The 23,150-nt window shown below is 39.6% G+C and overlaps 1 protein-coding gene across 5 annotated transcripts in view; it reads left to right on the top strand.

Annotated features, from left to right (window-relative positions):
• LOC124784509 (tRNA pseudouridine synthase A) overlaps nucleotides 1-19,731 on the top strand; it is a 116,947-nt gene extending 97,216 nt beyond the window's left edge. For all 5 annotated transcript variants that reach the window (XM_047254106.1, XM_047254105.1, XM_047254107.1 and 2 more), the window contains exon 7: nucleotides 19,461-19,731. In XM_047254106.1, the coding sequence (XP_047110062.1) occupies nucleotides 19,461-19,701 (241 nt within the window). In that variant the 3' untranslated portion in view covers nucleotides 19,702-19,731. The remainder of the gene's footprint in view (nucleotides 1-19,460) is intronic.
• Nucleotides 19,732-23,150: the final 3,419 nt, after the last annotated feature.

Here is a 23,150-nt window from a genome sequence, read left to right as displayed (position 1 = left end):
GCATGGTAAGATACCTGCTGGATTACATCGTAGTGACATTCTGAAATCAGCTACTTGATTGTAAGGAGTACCCAGGAACATTGCAGTTTAATAATGTGAAGAGCAGGCTGAAGTTTAAGATAATCAGCAGGAAAAATCAATTTGAAAAGAAGTGGGTCACTGAAGACTGATGAAGTGTCTTCAGAGTTCTCTGAGGCTATAGATACTGTGATAATGAACACAACAGTACACACATTGGTTGAAGAGGAACTGACGTATCTAAAAAAAGCAGTCATGCAACTGTCTGCTGATATGTTAGAAGACAAAGCAGAAGTCCGTTTGGGAAACCACTGACTGTGCTAGATGCAATTTATGAAGTGTCAAAACAATCAACCATAGCCAAGTCCTGAAAAACATTAATCCTAAAACTGATGAAATCAGTGATTCTGACGAAGAAGATGTTAGTTGCTGTTTTAAAAAGTACTCCAGGGTGTGAAACTGTTAACAAATAAAATATTTCTGACTGGTTTGATGTGGGCCGCACAGAGCCTGGTCAGAAGATAATGTTGAGTGACGGTGCTATTGTTGTGCGAGTATATGGGAAATCTGAGGCGGTGAATGACAGTGACAAAGATGACAACATTCCTCTGATTCCAGAAACACTAATCAGTCGTGCATTAACACTTCAGTGGGCCAAAGAGTTACTGGATACCTGGAATAGCAGGATGATACACTTCCCCACAGTCATTTAATGAACAAAGTAAGAGCATATGGACTATCAGACCAATTGTGTGATTAGATTTAAGAGTTCCTAGATTACAGAACGCAGCATGTCATTCTCAATGGAGAGAAGTCTTCCGAAGTAAGAGTGATTTCAGGTGTGCCACAGGGGAGTGTTGTAGGACCGTTGCTATTCACAATATACATAAATGACCTTGTGGATAACATCGGAAGTTCACTGAGGCTTTTTGCGGATGATGCTGTGGTATATCGAGAGGCTGTAACAATGGAAAATTGTACTGTAATGCAGGAGGACCTGCAGCGAATTGATGCATGGTGCAGGGAATGGCAATTGAATCTCAGTGTAGACAAGTGCAATGTGCTGCGAATACATAGAGAGAAAGATCCCTTATCATTTAGCTACAATATAGCAGGTCAGCAATTGGAAGCAGTTAATTCCATAAATTATCTGGGCGTAGGCATTAGGAGTGATTTAAAATGGAATGATCATATAAAGTTGATCGTTGGTAAAGCAGTTGCCAGACTGAGATTCATTGGAAGAATCCTAAGGAAATGCAATCTGAAAACAAGGGAAGTAGGTTACAGTACACTTGTTCGCCCACTGCTTGAATACTGCTCACCAGTGTGGATCCATACCAGATAGGGTTGATAGAAGAGATAGAGAAGATCCAACGGAGAGCAGCACACTTCGCTAAAGGATCATTTAGTAATCCCGAAAGCATTACGGAGGTGATAGATAAACTCCAGTGGAAGACTGCAGGAGAGACGCTCAGTAGCTCACTACGGGCTTTTGTTGAAGTTTTGAGAACATACCTTCACCGAGGAGTCAAGCAGTATATTGCTCCCTCCTACGTATATCTCGCAAAGAGACCATGAGGATAAAATCAGAGAGATTAGAGCCCACACAGAGGCATACCGACAATCCTTCTTTCCACGAACAATGCGAGACTGGAATAGAAGGGAGAACCGATACAGGTACTCAGGGTACCCTCCGCCACACACCGTCAGGTGGCTTGCGGGGTATGGATGTAGATGTTACCCTTTATGACAAGTTGGTGTTGCTTAAAATTCATAGTATGATATGTAAAAGACAAGCTACCTCACTGAAACAGAAATCAATTTGACTATTTTGTTTCAAAGTGATGTAGTGTAATGTGAAATTGGCTTCGACTCTATTCTTTGTAAATACTGCATTTTGTTGAATAAAGTAGAATATACTACATACACAACAAACCCCATCATCCCGGCCGCCCCATTGTAGCTGGTTACCAAGCCCACACAGAAAGTATCTCTGCCTACGTAGATCAACACCTTCAACCCGTTACATGCAGTCTCCCATCCTTCATCAAAGAGACCAACCACTTTCTCGAACGCCTGGAATCCTTACCCAATCTGTTACCCCCTGAAACCATCCTTGTAACCATTGATGCCACTTACTTATACACAAATATCCCGCACATCCAGGGCCTCGCTGCGATGGAGCACTTCCTTTCAGGCCGATCACCTGCCACCCTACCTAAAACCTCTTTCCTCATTACCTTAGCCAGCTTCATCCTGACCCACAACTTCTTCACTTTTGAAGGCCAGACATACCAACAACTAAAGGGAACAGCCATGGGTACCAGGATGGCCCCCTTGTACACCAACCTATTCATGGGTCGCTTAGAGGAAGCCTTCTTGGTTACCCAGGCCTGCCAACCCAAAGTTTGGTACAGATTTATTGATGACATCTTCATGATCTGGACTCACAGTGAAGAAGAACTCCAGAATTTCCTCTCCAACCTCAACTCCTTTGGTTCCATCAGATTCACCTGGTCCTACTCCAAATCCCATGCCACTTTCCTTGACGTTGACCTCCACCTGTCCAATGGCCAGCTTCACACGTCCGTCCACATCAAACCCACCAACAAGCAACAGTACCTCCATTATGACAGCTGCCACCCATTCCACATCAAACGGTCCCTTCCCTACAGCCTAGGTCTTCGTGGCAAACGAATCTGCTCCAGTCCGGAATCCCTGAACCATTACACCAACAACCTGACAACAGCTTTCACGTCCCGCAACTACCCTCCCGACCTGGTACAGAAGCAAATAACCAGAGCCACTTCCTCATCTTCTCAAACCCAGAAACTCCCACAGAAGAACCACAAAAGTGCCCCACTTGTGACAGGATACTTTCCGGGACTGGATCAGACTCTGAATGTGGCTCTCCAGCAGGGATACAACTTCCTCAAATCCTGCCCTGAAATGAGATTCACCCTTCATGAAATCCTCCCCACTCCACCAAGAGTGTCTTTCCGCCGTCCACCTAATCTTCGTAACCTCTTAGTTCATCCCTATGAAATCCCCAAACCTCCTTCCCTACCCACTGGCTCCTACCCTTGTAACCGCCCCCGGTGTAAAACCTGTCCCATGCACCCTCCCACCACCACCTACTCCAGTCCTGTAACCCGGAAGGTGTACACGATCAAAGGCAGAGCCACGTGTGAAAGTGCCCACGTGATTTACCAACTGACCTGCCTACACTGTGACGCATTCTATGTGGGAATGACCAACAACAAACTGTCCATTCGCATGAATGGACACAGGCAGACTGTGTTTGTTGGTAATGAGGATCACCCTGTGGCTAAACATGCCTTGGTGCACGGCCAGCACATCTTGGCACAGTGTTACACCGTCCGGGTTATCTGGATACTTCCCACTAACACCAATCTATCCGAACTCCGGAGATGGGAACTTGCTCTTCAATATATCCTCTCTTCCCGTTATCCACCAGGCCTCAATCTCCGCTAATTTCAAATTGCCGTCACTCACACCTCACCTGTCATTCAACATCATCTTTGCTAGGCTGTTAATGGAAGAGGCCATACCTATGCAATTTGATACAATTGAAATCTCACCCACTTCTCCCTCTGAAATTAGGAAAATAATAAACTTGCTTAAAAGCAAAAACTCACATGGAATTGATGGCATTTCCAGCAAAATACTAAAAGCTTGTTCTCAACAGATAAGTAAGATTCTCAGCCACCTGTGTAATAGCTCTCTGGAACAGGGCATTTTCCCTGATAGACTGAAATATGCTATTGTTATACCTTTGCATAAAAAGGGGGATAGATCTGATGTCAACAATTACCGTCCAATCTCCCTTCTAACAGCTTTATCCAAAATTTTTGAGAAAGTAATGTATTCAAGAGTAGCTTCACATATCTGTAAAAATGAAGTACTAACAAAATGTCAGTTTGGTTTCCAGAAAGGTTTTTTAACAGAAAATGCCATATATGCTTTCACCAGTTAAATTTTGAATGATCTGAATAACCGAACACCACCCATTGGGATTTTTTGTGATCTCTCAAAGGCTTTTGATTGTGTAAATCATGAAATTCTGCTAGACAAGCTCAAGTATTGTGGCATGAGTGGGACAGTGCACAAATGGTTTAATTCGTACCTAACTGGAAGAGTGCAGAAAGTTGAAATAAGTAGTTCTCGTAACATACAAAGATCAGCACATTCCTCAAACTGGGGAACTATCAAGAATGGGGATCCACAAGGGTCAGTCTTGGGTCCTTTGTTGTTCTTATTATATATTAATGACTTGCCATTCTATATTCATGAAGAGGCAAAGTTAGTTCTCTTTGCTGATGATACAAGTATAGTAATCACACCTGAGGAACAAGAATTAACTGATGGAATTGTCAATAATGTCTTTCAGAAAATTACTAAGTGGTTCCTTGTAAACGGACTCTCACTGAATTTTGATAAGACACAGTACATACAGTTCCATACAGTGAATGGTATGACGCCATTAATAAATATAGACCTTAATCAGAAGCATATAGCTAAGGTAGAATATTCAAAATTTTTAGGTGTGTCCATTGATGAGAGATTAAATTGGAAGAAACACATTGATGATCTGCTGAAACGTTTGAGTTCAGCTACTTATGCAATAAGGGTCATTGCAAGTTTTGGTGATAAACATCTTAGTAAATTAGCTTACTACGCCTATTTTCACTCGTTGCTTTCATATGGCATCATATTTTGGGGGAATTCATCACTGAGGAATAAAGTATTTATTGCACAAAATCGTGTAATCAGAATAATAGCTGGAGTCCACCCAAGATCATCCTGCAGACATTTATTTAAGGATCTAGGGATATTCACAGTAGCTTCTCAGTATATATACTCTCTTATGAAATTTGTTATTAACAACCAAACCCAATTCAAAAGTAATAGCAGTGTGCATAACTACAATACTAGGAGAAAGGATGATCTTCACTATTCAAGATTAAATCTAACTTTGGCACAGAAAGGGGTGAATTATACTGGCACTAAAGTCTTTGGTCACTTACCAAATAGTATCAAAAGTCTGACAGATAACCAACAAGTATTTAAGAAGAAATTAAAAGAATTTCTGAATGACAACTCCTTCTACTCCATTGAGGAATTTTTAGATATAAATTAAGAAAAAAAAAAGAAAAAAATATTTTAAAAATAAAAAAAATAAAAATAAAAAATAAAGAAAAACAAAAAACACAAAAAAATAAAGTTGTTATATTAACTTAAGTATGTTGTTAAATTAATCTAATTATGTCATGTATTAGAAAATTCGACTCGTTCCACATCATTACGAAATATTGTATTCATGATCCATGGAACTAGTATTAATCTAATCTAATCTCTACATTGCATGTTGTACCACCATACAATGAGACCTTCAGAGGTGGTGGTCCAGATTGCTGTACACACTAGTACCTCTACCACCCAGTAGCATGTCATGTTGCATTGATGCATGCCTGTATTCATCATGCCATACTATCCACAAGTTCATCAAGGCACTGTTGGTCCAGGTTGTCCCACTCCTCAATGGCGATTCGGCACGATCCCTCAGAGTGGTTGGTAGGTCACGTTGTCCATAAACAGCCCTTTTCAATCCATCCCAGGCATTTTTGATAGGGTTCATTTCTGGAAAACATGCTGGCCACTTTAGTCGAGCGATGTCGTAATCCTGATGGAAGTAATTCACAAGATGTGCATGATGGGCGCGAGAATTGTCGTCCATGAAGACGAATGCCTTGTCAATACGATGCTGATTGGTTGCATTATCGGTCAGAGGATGACCTTCACGTATCTACAGCTGTTATGGTGCCTTCTGTGATCACTAGCGGCGTACACTGGCCCCACATAATTCCACCCCAAAACAGGAGGGAACCACCACCTTGCTGCACTTGCTGGACAGTGTGTCTAAGGCATTCAGCCTGACCAGGTTGCCTCCAAACACATCTCCAATGATTGTCTGGTTGAAAGCATATGCGACACTCATCGGTAAAGGGAACGTGATGCCAATCCTGAGTGGACCATTAGGCATGTTGTTGGGCCCATCTGTACCACACTGCATAGTGTCGTCGTTGCAAAGATGGGCCTCACTATGGATGTCGGGAGTGAAGTTGCGCATCGTGTAATCTATTGTGCACAGTTTGGGTCATAACACAAAGTCCAGTGGCTGCACAAAAAGCATTATTCAGCATGGTGGTGTTGCTGTGAGGATTCCTCCAAGCCATAATCCATAGGTAGCGGTCATCCACTGCAGTAGTAGCCCTTGGGCGGCCTGAGCGAGGCATGTCATCGACAGTTCCTGTCTCTCTCATCTTCTCCATGTCCGAACAACATTGCTTTGGTTCACTCTGAGATGCCTAGACATTTCCCTTGTTGAGAGCCCTTCCTGGCACAAAGTAACAATGCGGACGTGATCAAATCGTGGTATTGGCCGTCTACGTATGGTTGAACTACAGACAACATGAGCCGTGTATCTCATTCCTGGTGGAATAACTGGAACTGATCAACTGTTGAATCCCCGCCGTCTAATATGTGCTGCTTATGCATGGTTGTTTACATCTTTGGCCAGGGTTAGTGGTATCTCTGAACAGTCAAAGGGACTGTGGCTGTGATACAATATCCACAGTCAACGTCTATCTTCAGGAGTTCTGGGAACCGGGGTGATGCAAAACTTTTTTTGATGCATGTATATAGAACAGATTTAAATATATATTTTCATATCATTTTTTTAAATAGATTCTCTATATCCATTCCGAGGTTTATTAGAGTATTGTGTAAAAATCTGAAGTAATTCCCGTCAGACCATCAAAGTTGAGCACAACCGGGCTTGGCTAGCACTTGGGTGGGTCACCATCCAGGTCTTGCAAGTGCTGTTGATAAGCGTGATGCACTCAGCCCTTGTGAGTCTAATTGAAGAGCTACTTGATTGAGAAGTAGTGGCACTGAGCACAAAAACTGACAACAGCCGGGTGAGCTGTGTGCTGACGACATGATCTCTGTATCCACATCCCATGATGCCTAGGGGCTGAGGAAGACATGGTGGCCAGAGAGAGAGAGAGAGAGAGAGAGACCTAAAACAATTGTAGCCTACATCTGTCTGAATGTTTATTAGAGTATCATGCAAAAATTGGAAGTAAATCGGTCAAGCACTTATCGAGATTTTGGTAACAATGTTAAACAACAACTTCTCTTTACACGGGGTGATTTTTTCCACCATGTACAAACTCTAGGGATTGATGTATGAGAGGATACAGAAGAAAAAAAGGTCTGATGAACGAGTCTGTAAATGCTTGGTTTCCATGCTGGAGATCATTTATTCATACATTGTTACAGAGACTGCAGTCTAATATGTGCTGTACCATGTAGCCACAGTTACGGTAGGCATTAAAAATGGTTTACATGTGCTTCAACACATGTGTTCACGCACCATAGTATGTTCTGTCTCACACGTTCACATTGATCAGGCTGCATCTGAACAGTATCAAAGGCAGCATGAATACACTGCTCCAGTGCCGTTACACCTGGAATGGGATCTGGATACACGATACTTTTGAGATGGCCCCATAATCAGAAATCGCACAGGTTGAGATCTGGTTAACAGTCCATGTAACTGGATTCCCTTGTCCAATCCGATCCACTGACCAGGAAACATACCCCATAATCAGAAATCACACGGGTTGAGATCCGGTGAACAAGCAGACGATGCAGCTGGACCCCCTTGACCGATCCGTGGACCGGGGAACATACGATTGAGTTGTGTCTCGATATTAACAGTGAAGTGGACTGGAGCACCATCATGTAGCAGCCATATAACCCTTTGAATCATCAGTGGCACTTCTTCCAGGAGGGAAGGCAAAGTCATCCGCAAGAAACACTGATAGTTCCTGCCTGTTAGGAAATATGGAAGGGAGACTGATTCCAAAATATGGTCACCAATTATGCTGGCCCACACATTCTGGCTGCACTGATGCTGATGGATCACTGTCACCATAACATGGGGTTCTGCATACCATCCCACAAATGACAGTTATTAAAGTTGAAAATACCACTCTGTGTAAAGGTGGCCTCAGCTGTGAATAGAATGGGTGACACAAATCCAGGAATCATGCTTGCCTGGTGAAGAAACCAGTGACAGAACTGCTCCCGATGTGAAAAGTCTGTCACTAGTACGCCCTGCACACACTGTAAGTGATAAGGGTAGTAACAGTTGTCATGGAGGATGTTATCCTTTATTGGCGGGCCAATTGCCTGGTACGTGACAGTTGCCTTCCACAGTGTTAATCACATTTTCCTTCAAGCCTGGTACTCAAACGCTTCAGGTACCTCCTTCATGATTTCCTGCTTCCTGAGACAAGCCTGTCTCAGGCTGTTGCTAACATTGAATGCTGTGATTAAATGTCAGCGGGGATAGCTCTGTTGATACAACCTTGCTACCCGTTGCCATTTGCCTTTCCATCAGCAAGTTCTTGATTTGAATATGGAACCAATATGTACAATCTTGTATCACGTCCCCTACAAGGTATGTCAACAAGAGAAGTGATCGGATCCAACATTACCAATTGTTGTGGTAGAAGAGGGCACTAGGTTATGATGTTTGAGAAACGGTACCACCATGCATACTGTAACTATGGCTGTACGGTACAGTGTGTATTAGACTACAGTCTCTGTAACAACATATGCCTCTTATATTCTTGTAGTGATATTTCCATAGAAACTTTCATCCCCTAACACATATTTCTTCACCATCTTTGATTCCATAAGGGACTGTTGTGGACAATGACCATAGACTGTAAGGAACGAGAGGCTCACAGCACTCAGTCACAATCTCATTAGCTTTTATTACTCTGGCAGTCTGAACTTTGGCTATAAGTAGCCATCTTCAGTGCAATTGAGTTATGATCCAACAAACTTAACAGCAGTACGTGTTGCCATTCTATCTTATTGGTGTATAGGTAAGAGTAATAAAAACTACGGGGCTGCGACTGATTGCAGTGTGCCTCTCCTTCCATATATTTCTTTATATGTAACTGAGAAGTGAAATACCAATTTTCATAGGTTTAGCTTCTTCTTCTTCTTCTTCTTCTTCTTCTTCCCCAATATAACAAAATATTTTCTTAAAACATTTTGATCCTCTATTTCACCCCCTTGGTGGTTTAATTCCTCTAACGTAGAATCCAAATATAAATTTTCGTAGATTTAGCTTTGAAAATGCTTTGATAATGAAATAATTTCATAAAACTTTTTATCCTCTATTTCTGCCCCTTAGGAGTGGAATTTTGGACAAGCATTTCTTTAATGATGCCTGCAATGAATGATCATCACAGTCTCCAAATTTAAAATTTTCTGTCCTTCGAAGTTTGGTCTGCGTGATGTCCATATTTCACCCCCTTAGGGGTTCAGTTTCCAAAACAGTGAAACATATGTTTTTTCATTTCTAACCGAGAAGCCAAATTCAAATGCTAATAGATCTAGCTTTAAAAATGCCTTCATAGTGAAATATTTTTATAAAACATTTCTGAATTTACAAATACAGTGAAACACATATTTCTTTCTTTTCTAACTGAGAAGCCAAATTCAAATATTAATAGCTCTAGTGTTAAAAATGCTTTTATAATGAAATATTTTCATAAAATGTTTCATCCTCTATTTCACCCCCTTAGAGGTTTGAATTTCCAAAAACACTGAAATACATTTTTTTTCACCCACTATTTCACCCCCATGGGGCTAAATTTCCAAAAATGCAGAAAAGTGCATTTCTTTATTTCTTGCCAATAAACCCCGTCCTCCCCACCCACGCGCACAGTGTACTCTCAGTTATCTGTGGATTGAAGAATTAAAGTACACAGTAATGTATTAGAGTTGTTTTAATTAACACTACTTATCTAACGTGTATAATAAATTCAACTTTGTTCAATGTATTATGTGTGAAAATGCAGTATTTACAAAGAATAGAGTGGAAGCCAATTTCACATTACACTACACCACTTTCAAACAAAACAGTCAAATTGATTTTTGTTTCAGTGATGTAGCTTGTCTTTTACATATCACACTATGCATTTTAAGCAACACCAACTTGTCAGATAGGGTAACATTATCCTGCTGTTCCAGGTATCCAATAACCCTTTGGCCCAGTGAAGTGTTAATGCATGACTGATTAGTGTTTCTGGAATTAGAAGAATGTTGTCATCTTCGTCTCTGTCATTCACCTCCTCAGATTTCCCATATACTTGCAGAACAATAGCACCGTCACTCAACATCTCCTGACCAGGCTCTGTGTGGCCCATGTCAAACCATTCAGAAATATTTTATTTGTTAACGGTTTCACACCCCGGAGTACTTTTTAAAACAGCAGCTAATGTCCTCCTCACTGTCGGAATCACTGACTTCATCAGTTTTAGGATTAATGTTTTTCAGGACTTGGCTATGGTTGATCGTTTTACGTTACGTCACGCCTTTGACACTTCATAAATTGCATCTAGCACAGTCAGTAGTTTCCCAAATGTTTGAAGATTGCTGCCTTTATCAATAAGGTTCTGTAAGAGATTTCCTCTATAAATTTTCTTCATGGCAGCAGGAACACTGATCCACTAGCTGAATAAAGGCTATCCCATTAGAGGGCAAATGTTTTACAAATATCATCCTGTCATCCAATTTTAGAACAAGTTCATTTGAATGTGATGGTGTATTGTCCAGTAACAGTATAGCCCTTGTAATTAGGCCCTTCAACATTAAGTTTTCTTGCACCTGTGGCTCAAAGGAGCTATGGAACCATTTTTGAAATATTGTGTGGTCCATCCAGGCCCCTTTCTGGTGAAAATAATGGACAGGTAAATTGTGCATTCCTTTTCCTTTGAAACATAGCGGTTTTTAACTTTACCCATTATATCAAGCATAACTTTATGTAGTCCTGTACCTTTAGCACAACACACCACAGTTATTCTTTCTTACTTGATTTGTAATCAGGGGCATTATGCTCTGTCTCGAAAGCTGAAGTCCTTGTTGGTAGACGCTGCCTAAATAGCCCAGTTTCATCCACATTTTATATTTGCTCAACCTCTAAATTTTCTTGCGGAATAAACTCTTGGAAATCGTTACAAAATTCAGAAGTAGCTTTATATCTGTGTTTAACTTTTCTCCTTGGACGGCAATTTCCCAGATACCATGATGCTGTTTAAAGCTTGATAGCCAGCCAGAAGATGCAATAAAATCTCCTTCCACCCCTTGGGTTTTGAAGAAAAACTGCACCTTTTGGTGCATAGTGGGCCAGATTCTTGTGTGCCCTCTGCTGTTTCCTGTTGAAACCATTCCATTATGGCTTTATCCAGTTCTGCAGATGTAAACATGTTATAGCCTTCAGCTTTTACAAACCTGTAGATGAGTCAGAACTGCTAACAAATTGAATTATTTTGTCTTTCTTTTCTGAATATTATAGTTTAACCCACATCATAAATCAGTGCCAGATTCTGCATATCAATACTGCCTTCGCCACTCTCTGGTAAAAGAAAAATATTCAGCAGCTTAAAAGGAGAAATAGGCCATGGATAGTCGAGAGTTGATTGTATTTATAAAGGGGCAAAGTTGGTAATAAAATTCTTGAAAAATTCTGGACCAATTTAATTCAGTTTTTTACTCGATATTCTTATAAACCTTTGTACAAATATAAGCTACTTATTTTAAATGTATTTGTTATTTAAGTGTGTTTGTGTATATAAATAGACACACACACACACACACCACACACACACACACACACTCTGTGTAAAAGGGCAATGTTATTAGGCATAAAGTTTGAAAAGTTCTTGACTAATCTACTTCCAATTTTTAGACATTATTCTAATCAACATACAGCCAAACATATGTGGCAAAGTTACTAGCAAGATTTTCGAAATATTCTGGGCTGATTTATTTCCAGTTTTTACACAATACTCGAATAAATATTCAGATGGACATAGACTACATGTTATATATATGGTTTATAAATACATGTATGGAATGTAATTGGCAAAAGTTGTTAGTAAATATCTCAAAAAGTTCTTTACTGATTTGCTCCATATTTTTACACAATACTTTAATAAACATTTGGATGGACATAGCATATATTTTTTTAAACAACAGTGTGCAGGTATTCTATCAGGACCATCTGCAAGGATGAAAATACTGTGTGGTAAAAATTTACAGTTTCATTTTCTTTCTTGCAGTCAGTTCTGACTACAATAACTGGGCATTTAAACCATTGGATAAATTGTTTCTCCCATATATATTTTCCTTCTCATTATATATAATTTCAACCAAAATTTGTATACACAACTATGTGCTGTTTTGTTTTCTTCCTAGCAGTGGGTTTTGACAGGAAACAGGAAAGTTGTATTTATGGCTGTGGGCTTATGATTAGAATACTGCTATGGAATCTGAATTGTCTAAAAACTTTGTAATCCTACTCGTTTACAACTATACAAAATACTGTCATTGAAGCTAGTATCCTCACAGATCAAGCAGCTGAAGAAGTCTCTCATGATCTCAACCGATTTACCCATTTATTTTAAACGACTTTGATTCCTAATCACTGTGTCGTTAGCTATAACAATGAACTAGGCTTAAGATAAGTGAGATGGGGAAACAGGAAATGGACTTAAAGGAGGGGGGGAGGGGGAGCAGGGGTGGTGGTAGAGGGTTAACAATGGACATAGAGAAGGGGGCAGAATGAGATGGGCAGAGACATGAGGGAAAAGGAGGTGGAGACAGATAGAGGAGAGGAAGTGGAGATGGACATCGAGAGGGGGAGTTGTTATTGTTGTAGTTGTTGTTGTTGTTGTAGTCTTCAGACCAGAGACAGGTATGATGCAGCTCTCCATGCTACTCTATCCTGTGCAATCTTCTTCATCTCCCAGTACCTACTGCAACCCACATCCTTCTGAACCTGCTTAGTGTATTCATCTCTTGGCCTGCTCTGTGATTTTTACCTTCCACGCTGCCCTCCAATACCATATTGGTGATCCCTTGATGCCTCAGAACATCTCCTACCAACCTATCCCTTCTTCTTGTCAAGTTGTGCCACAAGTTTCTGTTTTACCCAGTTCTATTCAGTGCCTCCTCATTAGTTACGTGATCTACCTATCTAATCTTCAGCATTCTTCTGTAGCACCACATTTTGAAAGCTTCTATTCTTTTCTTGTCCAAACTATTTAGTGTCCATGTTTCACTTCCACACATGGCTACACTCCATACAAATACATTCTGAAACAACTTCCTGACACTTAAATCTATACTCAATGTTAACAAATTTCTGTTTTTCAGAAACGCTTTCCTTGCCGTTGCCAGTCTACATTTTATATTCTCTCTACTTCGACCATCATGAGCTATTTTGCTCCCCAAATAGCAAAACTCATTTACTTCTTTAAGTGTCTTATTTCCTAATCTAATACCCTCAGCATCACCCGACTTAATTCATCTACATTCCCGACTTAATTCAACTACATTCCATTATCCTCATTTTGCTTTTGTTGATGTTCATCTTATATCTTCCTTTCAAGACACTGTTCTTCTAAGTCCTTGGCTGTCTCTGACAGAATTACAATGTCATCGGCAAACCTCAAAGTTTTTATTTAGTCTCCATGGATTTTAATACCTACTCTGGAATTTTTCTTTTGTTTCCTTTACTGCTTGCTCAATATACAGATTGAATAACATCGGGGATAGGCTACAAACCTGTCTCACTCCCTTCCCAACCACTGCTTTCCTTTCATGCCCCTTGACTCTTATAACTGCCACCTGGTTTCTGTACAAATTGTAAAGAGCCTTTCACTCCCTGTATTTGACCCCTGCCACCTTCAGAATTTGAAAGCGAGTATCCCAGTCAACATTGTCAAAAGTTTTCTCTAAGTCTACAAATGCTAGAAACATAGGTTTGCCTTTCCTTAATCTATCTTCAAGATAAGTCGTAGGGTCAGTATTGCCTCACGTGTTCCAATATTTCTATGGAATCCAAACTGATCTTCCCTGAGGTCGCCTTCTACCAGTTTTTCCATTTGTCTGTAATATTTTGCAGCCATGACTTATTAAACTGATAGTTCGGTAATTTTCACATGTGTCAACACCTGCTTTCTTTGGGATTGGAATTATTATATTCTTCTTGAAGTCTGAGGGTATTTCGCCTGTCTCAAACATCTTGCTCACCAGATAGTAAAGTTTTGTCAGGGCCGGCTCTCCCAAGGCTGTCAGTTGTTCTAATGGAATGTTGTCTACTCCGGGGCCTTGTTTCAACTTATATATTTCAGTGCTCTGTCAAACTCATCACCCAGTATCATATCTCCCATTTCATCTTCATATACATCCTCTTCTATTTCCATAATATTGTCCCTTGCCCTTGTAGAGACCCTCTATGTTCTCCTTCCCACCTTTCTGCTTTCCCTTCTTTGCTTAGCACTGGGTTTCCATCTGAGCTCTTGATATTCATACAGGTGGTTCTCTTTTTTCCAAACGTCTCTTTAATTTTCCTGTAGGCGCTATCTATCTTACCCCTAGTGAGATACACTTCTACATCCTTACAGTTGTCCTCTAGCCATCCCTGCTTAGCCATTTTGCATTTCCTGTTGATCTCATTTTGGAGACGTTTGTATTACTTTTTGTCTGCTTCATTTACTGAATTTTTATATTTTCTCCTTTCATCAATTAAATCAATATTTCTTCTGTTACCCAAGGATTTCTACTAGCCCTCGTCTTCATCCTCTGCTGCCTTCACTATTTCTTTCCCCCATTCCTGTCACTCACTCACTCCCTTATGCTCTCCCTGAAACTCTCTACAACCTCTGGTTCTGTCCGTTTATCCAGGTCCCATCTCCTTGAATTCCCATCTTTTTGCAGTTTCTTTAGTTTTGATCTACAGTTCATAACCAATAGATTGTGGTCAGAGTCCACATCTGCCCCTGGAAATGTCTTACAGTTTAAAACCTGGTTCCTAAATTGTCGTACCATTATATAATCTATCTGAAACCTTCTAGTATCTCCAGGCCTCTTCCATGTATACAACCTTCTTTCATGATTCTATAGCTATGATTAAGCTATGCTCTGTTCAAAGTTCTACCTGATGGCTTCCTCTTTCATTTCTTACACCCATTCCATATTCAACCACTACATTTCCTTCTCTTCCCTTTCCTACTATTGAATTCCAGCCACCCATGACTATTAAATTATATAATCTATCTGAAACCTTCTAGTATCTCCAGGCCTCTTCCATGTATACAACCTTCTTTCATGATTCTATAGCTATGATTAAGCTATGCTCTGTTCAAAGTTCTACCTGACGGCTTCCTCTTTCATTTCTTACACCCATTCCATATTCAACCACTACATTTCCATCTCTTCCCTTTCCTACTATTGAATTCCAGCCACCCATGACTATTAAATTTTCATCTCCCTTCACTATCTGAATAATTTCTTTTATCTCATCATACATTTCATCAATCTCTTCGTCATCTGCAGAGTTAGTTGCCATATAAACTTGTACTACTGTGGTAGGCGTGGGCTTCGTGTCTATCTTGGCCACAATAATGCATTCACTATGCTGTTTGTAGTAGCTTACCCACAGGGCATATATCCAATCCCTCTACATATTTAGCAGTTACAAAGCAGAGGCAGGTTCACTATTTATGCAATATAAGAATGCAGTCTTTCACAGCAATATATAGTGCTAAAATTCTCTTGGGCTTCCAGCCGCTTCAAGTGGTTTAACCATTTCAGATTTGATTCTTCCTTTCTTTTTGCCAGGAGGAAGGAAAATTTTTCTTTATAATTTATACTAATATATGTATTTGTTTTCAATACATATTTTTTACCATTGGCTTATTTTTATAAACAATTTTGAAAAATTCACTGTTGTAATAAATAATTGATAATTCAATAATTACCATGCAAAATAATAATAATAATAATAATAATAATATTCAACCATACAGTGGAGTATAACTAACCAATAACTTCTGTGAATTCTGGTGGTCACAGGCTGCTGTGCACTGCTACATACACTTGATATTTTTACAGAGATGCCCAAAATGTGGAAGCATATGTGCATGATGAAAAGATTAAACATTCACAGATGTGTACATGAGTTTTCCATTGAGGAAAAATATTTCTGTTGCAGCTAATACACACTAAATATTAATGTAAACAATTGTAGCCATTGGGTCTGAATGGCTTAAAATCCATGAGATTTCAGCTGAGTGCTTCCTAACCTTTGTCAAGTGGTGACTGCCATGTAATTGCTGCTACCATCCTCATGTACTCGCTCTGCTTCATGTGACACCACTGGTGCTCAGTCCAGGTCCATACGTAGTAATTTTTTCATTGATAACGCACAATGTCCGCTCCAACATTCTGATGGCTGGGTCCCAAGCTGTGCTTAGCTGTAGGCTGCCTTCTTTATTGAGCGTGTCATGATAAATTTTTATCTCAGTCCCTTCTTTTATTTCAGTAATCCAGAAACCATTAGTATGTTTAATAACAGTTGTTTCATCGAATGCAGTTTGGGGTCTGTTTTCCAGAGCATGCTTTGCTACCATTGATATTTCAGGATACTATAGGCGGAGATGACTCTCATGTTGTAAGATGCTGTCAAGTAGTATACCCAAGCTGCCAAACATAAATGTGTCCCCACATATACATGGGATTTTATATACTCCTGTGTTCTTGGCCCTGCATCATCTTTCATGGGCCTCATAAGTTGCTGAACTTTTTGCTGGAGGCCTGAAGTCCAAATTGATTTTATGGCTCTTTAGGAGTCAGCTAATCTTTCCTGTTACTGAGCCACAGAATTGCAAAAGCACAGGCTTTTCATGTCCTTTTCAGTGGCATTCTGCTGGTGTGTTTATGGAGAGATGGGTCACGAAATCTTTCAGTTGTTGAAGTCACCAAGTTGCCCAGAAAAGAATGTTTCTGTGAGGGGTGGTGGTACCTGGTAGCATGTAGATTGTGTGGTGAGTTTTGGAAGGATTTTTATCATGATTAATTTTTCCTATTCCTCATATAATTGCTTTACCTTGTTATTTAAAAAGTTTTTAACAATTACTGAGGTGGTTTAGTTTCTGATTTGGGCTATCTTATTTCTAAATTTGTTTATTTTAGTTATATTATTCTTCTTATAATGCTTAAATAGCTAATAATATTATAGTGTGACATTGAAGGTTTATGGGAAGAGTAAGGCACCATCTGTCTCCACCTCCATCATGAACTTGATGTTGTCATGGATGTTGTTGTTACAGTCCAACGATTCTCGCAGCTTTTCTTATCCATGAGGCCAGATAATGAATGTTTTGCCAAGATAATGATAAAAGTAATTAATTAGGCTTTGCAGGAGCCATATCCAATGCAAGTTGTCAAAGTACCCCATAAACAGGTTTCCATCACAATGCCATCTGTGTAGTTGAAATAGTCTCCAGTGCTTAAATAAGTCCATAAAGTATGTTCACACATGCACAATTGCAGATGCACAGGAATAAAAGACCATGCACAAAAGTTTGTGGGAAGAACACATGTACACATACGCGTTATTATATCCACACATTGCCTCATTGTGCAAGCAGTCTGCTGTGAATTCCCTTCTTCACTTGGGAGCTTCTGCTTCATTTATTGTGATGAAAAAGCGACAAAAAAAGAAAACTCAAAGGCAACTGTAGTTAAAGAAATATGAAATGATGACAATATCTTGTTTGCAAATTTCAAAGGCGATCACAGCAAGATTTTAGATTTTCTGCTTTGGAAACTGCAGCAATAAGGCCAGCAATAAATTTTTGTTAGCTAGTAAATAGCAACGTATATACCAGTTTCAATTATTTATTCCTCATTTCAAAACAAAGCATTTCAGTGATTATTCCTGAAACTAAGAAGTATAGAAGGTTAATTAATTGTCAATGCAGCATTTGTATTTTATTTGCATACAGAATGTTAATCATGAAAGACGATGTGTAGATTAACATCCTTGCACTCGGCACATTTGGGAATTTGTATTTTTTGCATCATCAGTGTACATTATTTCAATCTTTAGTAGTTTTTTGAGGAGCTAAACGTACCCCATCATTTTTTTTGTTCAGATGTCGGGTGCCCCAGTTGTGATTTTAAGTTGCCATAGCATGAATATGAGTCCATAGTTTTCATATAGGCCCTCACTTTTTATATTCATATAGCCCACACTTTTTATAAATTTTTGGCTTATTCTTCTCAGTTTTTCTACTTCTAAACTTATGGTATCTTATTATTTACAAAAATGTGATTGGAGGCCTTTTACATGATACTTTATGCTCAGGGCTACAGATCTTGAATTTTTATTGAAATAATCTTCAGAAGGGGCACTCCATACACTTACGTGAGCTTCCTTTGGGGTCAACAGACATTACTGTGCATAATTCGCATCTCAGCATAACCTCAACACTTTACACAAATGCACATGGACCTCGACTCCTTGTCATCTGCTAAAAAGTGCAAAGAATCCGACCGAAGGCAGGTAGCAATGTGCTTTACACATGGCCTCCATTTCCAAGAAATTACACATACACAAATGCAAATGCATAGTTGCACTGTTGGAAATTTATGTGTGTGCACAAAGTTAAACACAAAAAAGGTATCATGTGGACGCACCTTAACAATATCATCAAATAACTGGGAGAGCAGAGGTATAGAGTCTTTGATGAGAATGTGTGTGAATAGTGAGACCACATCAAAACTGATAACCATATCTTCTTCTCTTAGATACAGGCATTTAATTCAATTGATGAAGTCATCGTAGTCTTGATGTGGTGCGCACAGTGACCAACATGCAGAGTGAGAAGTCTCATGAGACTTTTTGTGAGTCTGCATGTTGGTCATGATAGGCTGTAAGAATATGTTCTTGTTATGAAGTTTAGGAATGCCATGAAATTTGTGTGCTCGAGGTGCCTGAGGGATGAAATTTTTGATGACACACTTTTCTAGTGAGTACCGTATTCCTCATTATTGTGGATGTTGGACCCCGTGATAATTTTTGGTATGTCTCCTCCTCCAGCATCAACCAAATCTTTGCATCATAATTGGCTTGTTCCATAATGACAGTTTGTATTGCCCTTGTCATCATTGTACTCTTGCCAGTAGGTTGTAATAACCAATGACATAGTGGGCATCTTTAACCTTTCATAATGTTAAAAGTGTCATATTTTCAAACCATATGACCACAGCTGCTAAGTTTGCAGATTTTCGCTTTCACCTTATGAACTGTGCAGTATCCTTGCTTGCTCATCAGTATATTTTATCTGAGTATTTTTATTCAATAAATTTTGGCTGTAATCACAGAGGCAGAGTCAAGAAACATTTTATATTTTTTGGATAATGCACCTATACTAAATTTGATGTACTTAAAAATCTGTTGTTTTTCCTTATTTTTTTCCCAGCTTTTTGAACTGGTTGTTAACTCTTCCATATCATAGTTATGACATTCGTAACCAAAATGCAGAATTGGATAACTCATCACCTATTAGTGAAGTGTATAATAAAAATGAAAAAGTTGATGAATCAACACTAAAAACTTCAAATTCAGCATTTGTAGCGGACAGTGAAAATGCAGAAGTGATAGCTCCCTCCCTTAAAAATAGTTCCAATGTACCCAATTGCATTGTAGAAGAGAAGAGTTAATACATTGCTGTAATTTTATTTTTGACAAAATGATTTTGTATTTTATTAAAAACTTGTGTTTTTTCTTGTAATTTACAGGAAACTGTGTGTGTGTGTGTGTGTGTGTGTGTGTGTGTGTGTGTGTGTGTGTATTCAGAGATGGAAATGGAATAGAGAATGACTTTAGAAAGAAGGATGTGAGTACAAGATGAGTGGAATTAGTGTCATGGGGCAGGTGCATAAGTGGGTGCGGTGTAGGGGCTAGAAGAGATTGAGGGCAGCAGGATTATGGGATTGAAGGATGTGTTGCAGTGACATTTTCCATTAATGTAATTCAGAAAAGCCAATATTGAAGAAGTGAGTTGAGGTGTCGACTTGTGCAGATGAATCCCAAGTGCACTCCTGCAACATATGTTTTCGTAGCCTGTCATGAAGAAAATCATTTCTATGTAGTAAAATGATCACAGGTATAAGACAGTACTATGTTTTACGCTTGTAAACTGGTTTGCTAGTGAAGCTGTGTGTTATTGTGAGAGTGAATGTGACTGTTAAGGAACCTGCCACAAATGCATATTTGTACCTCTACAACAGTAAATTTACTGAACCCTGTGGTTCATAAATAATGCTAACAAACATTAGAGTGACAATAAGTAACAAACAGTGCATGTTTACCTCATTGGAGGGCGTAGATATTGACTTTTCGTGTGTTGACTGGCTGTCTCTGGCAGTTAACCGCTGTGTGCACCAACATGGAGTCATATTAGTTCTGTGTCTGACCACAGAGTGCAGCACCAAGCGGGCACAGTGGCATTGCCATCTATCTGTGAGCATGCTTGCTGCTTGCGCACTGTACCAAAGTGTTGCTAACTACCTGAGCCTCCACTGGAGCTAAATTCATTTAACTAAAATGTGTAACTGTGTTCAGGCCTTTTTGAAGTCTGTTTTCACATCTGTAAGCCAAATAACTTGCAGTTTACTTTCTTTTGGCAAAACAAGAATGGGCTTGGCTTATACCTAAAAAAGTGAAGTAAATGAGACCCATATATTGTGTTTTCTTGACTACACTTGTTCTGTGCCCACGTAAAAGTGTGGATAGTGGAGGAAACTAATTGCGCTAGTACAAGTAGTGAAAACAGAACTCCAAAATGTAACGACAGTGACATCTAAAGGCAGAAGATACAAAGACAGATCAATCGGCAGTAAGACAGATGCAGTACACTAGACTCTCACTAATATGGCGGCCCTCAATGATGTGGTCTCTCAGTAATCTGGACCCCATCCAGCCTCCAGGCATTCAAGCTGAAATCATGTGCACAACAATGAATTATTGTGCACATTAATGTTGTTAGCTAGTTACCATGTTAGACTATGCTATATGTATTTAAAATGGTGGCTTTCTGTACAGTTCAGTATCATTGCTTCTAAAAGGAAACATGTTACATTAAATATCAACAAAACTCGAAATTTTAGATAAATTAAACTGAGGTTCTTCACAAAGAGACATCACTGCTGAGCATAGTGTTGGCCAAGCAACTATTTATGATATCACAAAGCAAGATGTTATTCAACAGGATGCAATCAAGATGGAGCTAGATGGAGAGTAAGTTGGAAAAATTGAAGATTATGTGAAAGCGCGAGAATGAAGAACTGGACCTAGCTGTTAAGATGGTTCATACCATAACCTAGTAAAGGGATTCCAATCAGTGGCATGATAAGGAAGGAAAAAGCAATTGCATTTAACAAACAACTCAGCGGCAGTAACTTGTCTGCAGCAAGTGAGCGTTAGCTATTAAACGGATAAAAATGGCGTGGCATGCGGCAACTGAGAGTCCCTGGGTAAGTCGCTCAGCTATCAGAAAACTTACAGAGGAGTTTGTAACAATATACTGAAGATAATAGAGGAAGAATAGTTCATTGCTGATGCCATGTGCAGTTCTGATGAACCAGTCCTCTTCTACAAGATGCTTCCTTCAAAAACATTAGCTGCCAAGAACAAGAAGGATGCTAGTTAGTTAAACAGCGTGCTGTAATGCAAATGGGAGTAATAAACTATTGCACATGACAATTGGGAAACCCCAACATCCACATTGTTTTCAACACAGTGACGTAAATGCATTACCAGCACAAGATTGAGTTCAATACAAACGCTGGATGGACAGAGAAATGTTTTCTTCTTGGTTCCACGAAACATTTATACCAACTGCAAGAGAAGAGCTGAAGAAGAATAGGTTCCCTCTGAAACCTTTTCTTATAATTGACGGTGCTCCTTCTGATGACTCTTAAGGCCAGGCGCAAATTGAGACATGTGTGGCGCGGCACAGCGCAGCGCGCATTTTTGTAACTTCACAGGTTCAAATGGGACCGCGCAAATTGCGACGTGATGCGACTGGGACGCGAAACACGCCTGCAACAGGTCGCACGGCGTTGTGGTTGTGGCAGTTTCTTGCGTCGCGCGTGCCTCTCTAGCAACGTGGGAAATTTGAGGCGGGGAGCGGAAAAGTAGCCCGGCCATATGCTCACATCGGCACTGCGCATATGAGCAGAGGTAATATTGCCCATACCATAAATATTGCCTTACTGTATACTAAATTTTATTGCCTTTGTGTAGTGTTTCGTTTTTCGCCATTTAAACGCTCCAGCATTTTTCGTTAGTACATGATACTTTTTTGTTATTTGTATCTGTATAGTTTTGTTTTGTTTTTCTTCTGTCAAAAAAAATGCATACTTCAGTAACTGGTGAGCCATTGGCCGCTGGAATTGTATCATATGCCTCCGCAATGTTTTCAGATCACAAGAAGGGACAGGGGGTAGGGAATAAGGAACAAAGGAATATTATAAAATCATGTGATTAAGAAGCAAGGCAGGAAAGTAAAACTAGGTTATCTTCTCGCTGCCTAGTATGCTGGCATATCTGTACGATCTGTTACAAAAATTTGGAAAGGGATAATCTCCACAGGTGTGACCTCTTTGTGCTCCTGGTAAAAAGCGTCCAAGATCTGAAGTATAGAGGTCTCACTGTGATTACTTGCATATGGATGTAATAATGTAATACGACATACTGTAGTACATGCATGGGAACATCACATTTCCACTGCAAGCTCGAAAGAGTCGAAAAGCAGTCACAAATAACAATGTTTTAATTTGTTCGCCGTGATGAGAAGAAGCATTTCAATTGTTGCATGCACATTATCAGCATTAATAAACTAATTATACAACAGGCTACACAGATTAAGAAAATGGTTGGTATTATTACGAAAGTATGAATATCCTAAAGGAGTGTCATGATTAGATATATTTAATTTGTTGAAATGTACTGCTGACAAAGGCAGATCTACTTTCATGACAACGTTTTTTGAACTCCAACTCACAAGGCACACATGGCTAGATTCTGCATTCCTGTCGCGCGCGTTATCCTCCACTGCTGACAATACACTGACCTTTGTGATGTGCGACAGGTCAATTGTTTATTT

The sequence above is a fragment of the Schistocerca piceifrons genome, chromosome 1, assembly GCF_021461385.2.
Source record: "Schistocerca piceifrons isolate TAMUIC-IGC-003096 chromosome 1, iqSchPice1.1, whole genome shotgun sequence".
NCBI classification, from domain to species: Eukaryota; Metazoa; Arthropoda; class Insecta; order Orthoptera; family Acrididae; genus Schistocerca; species Schistocerca piceifrons.
The sequence above is the reverse complement of the archived record's forward strand: the minus strand, read 5'-3'. Positions and strand labels throughout refer to the sequence as shown.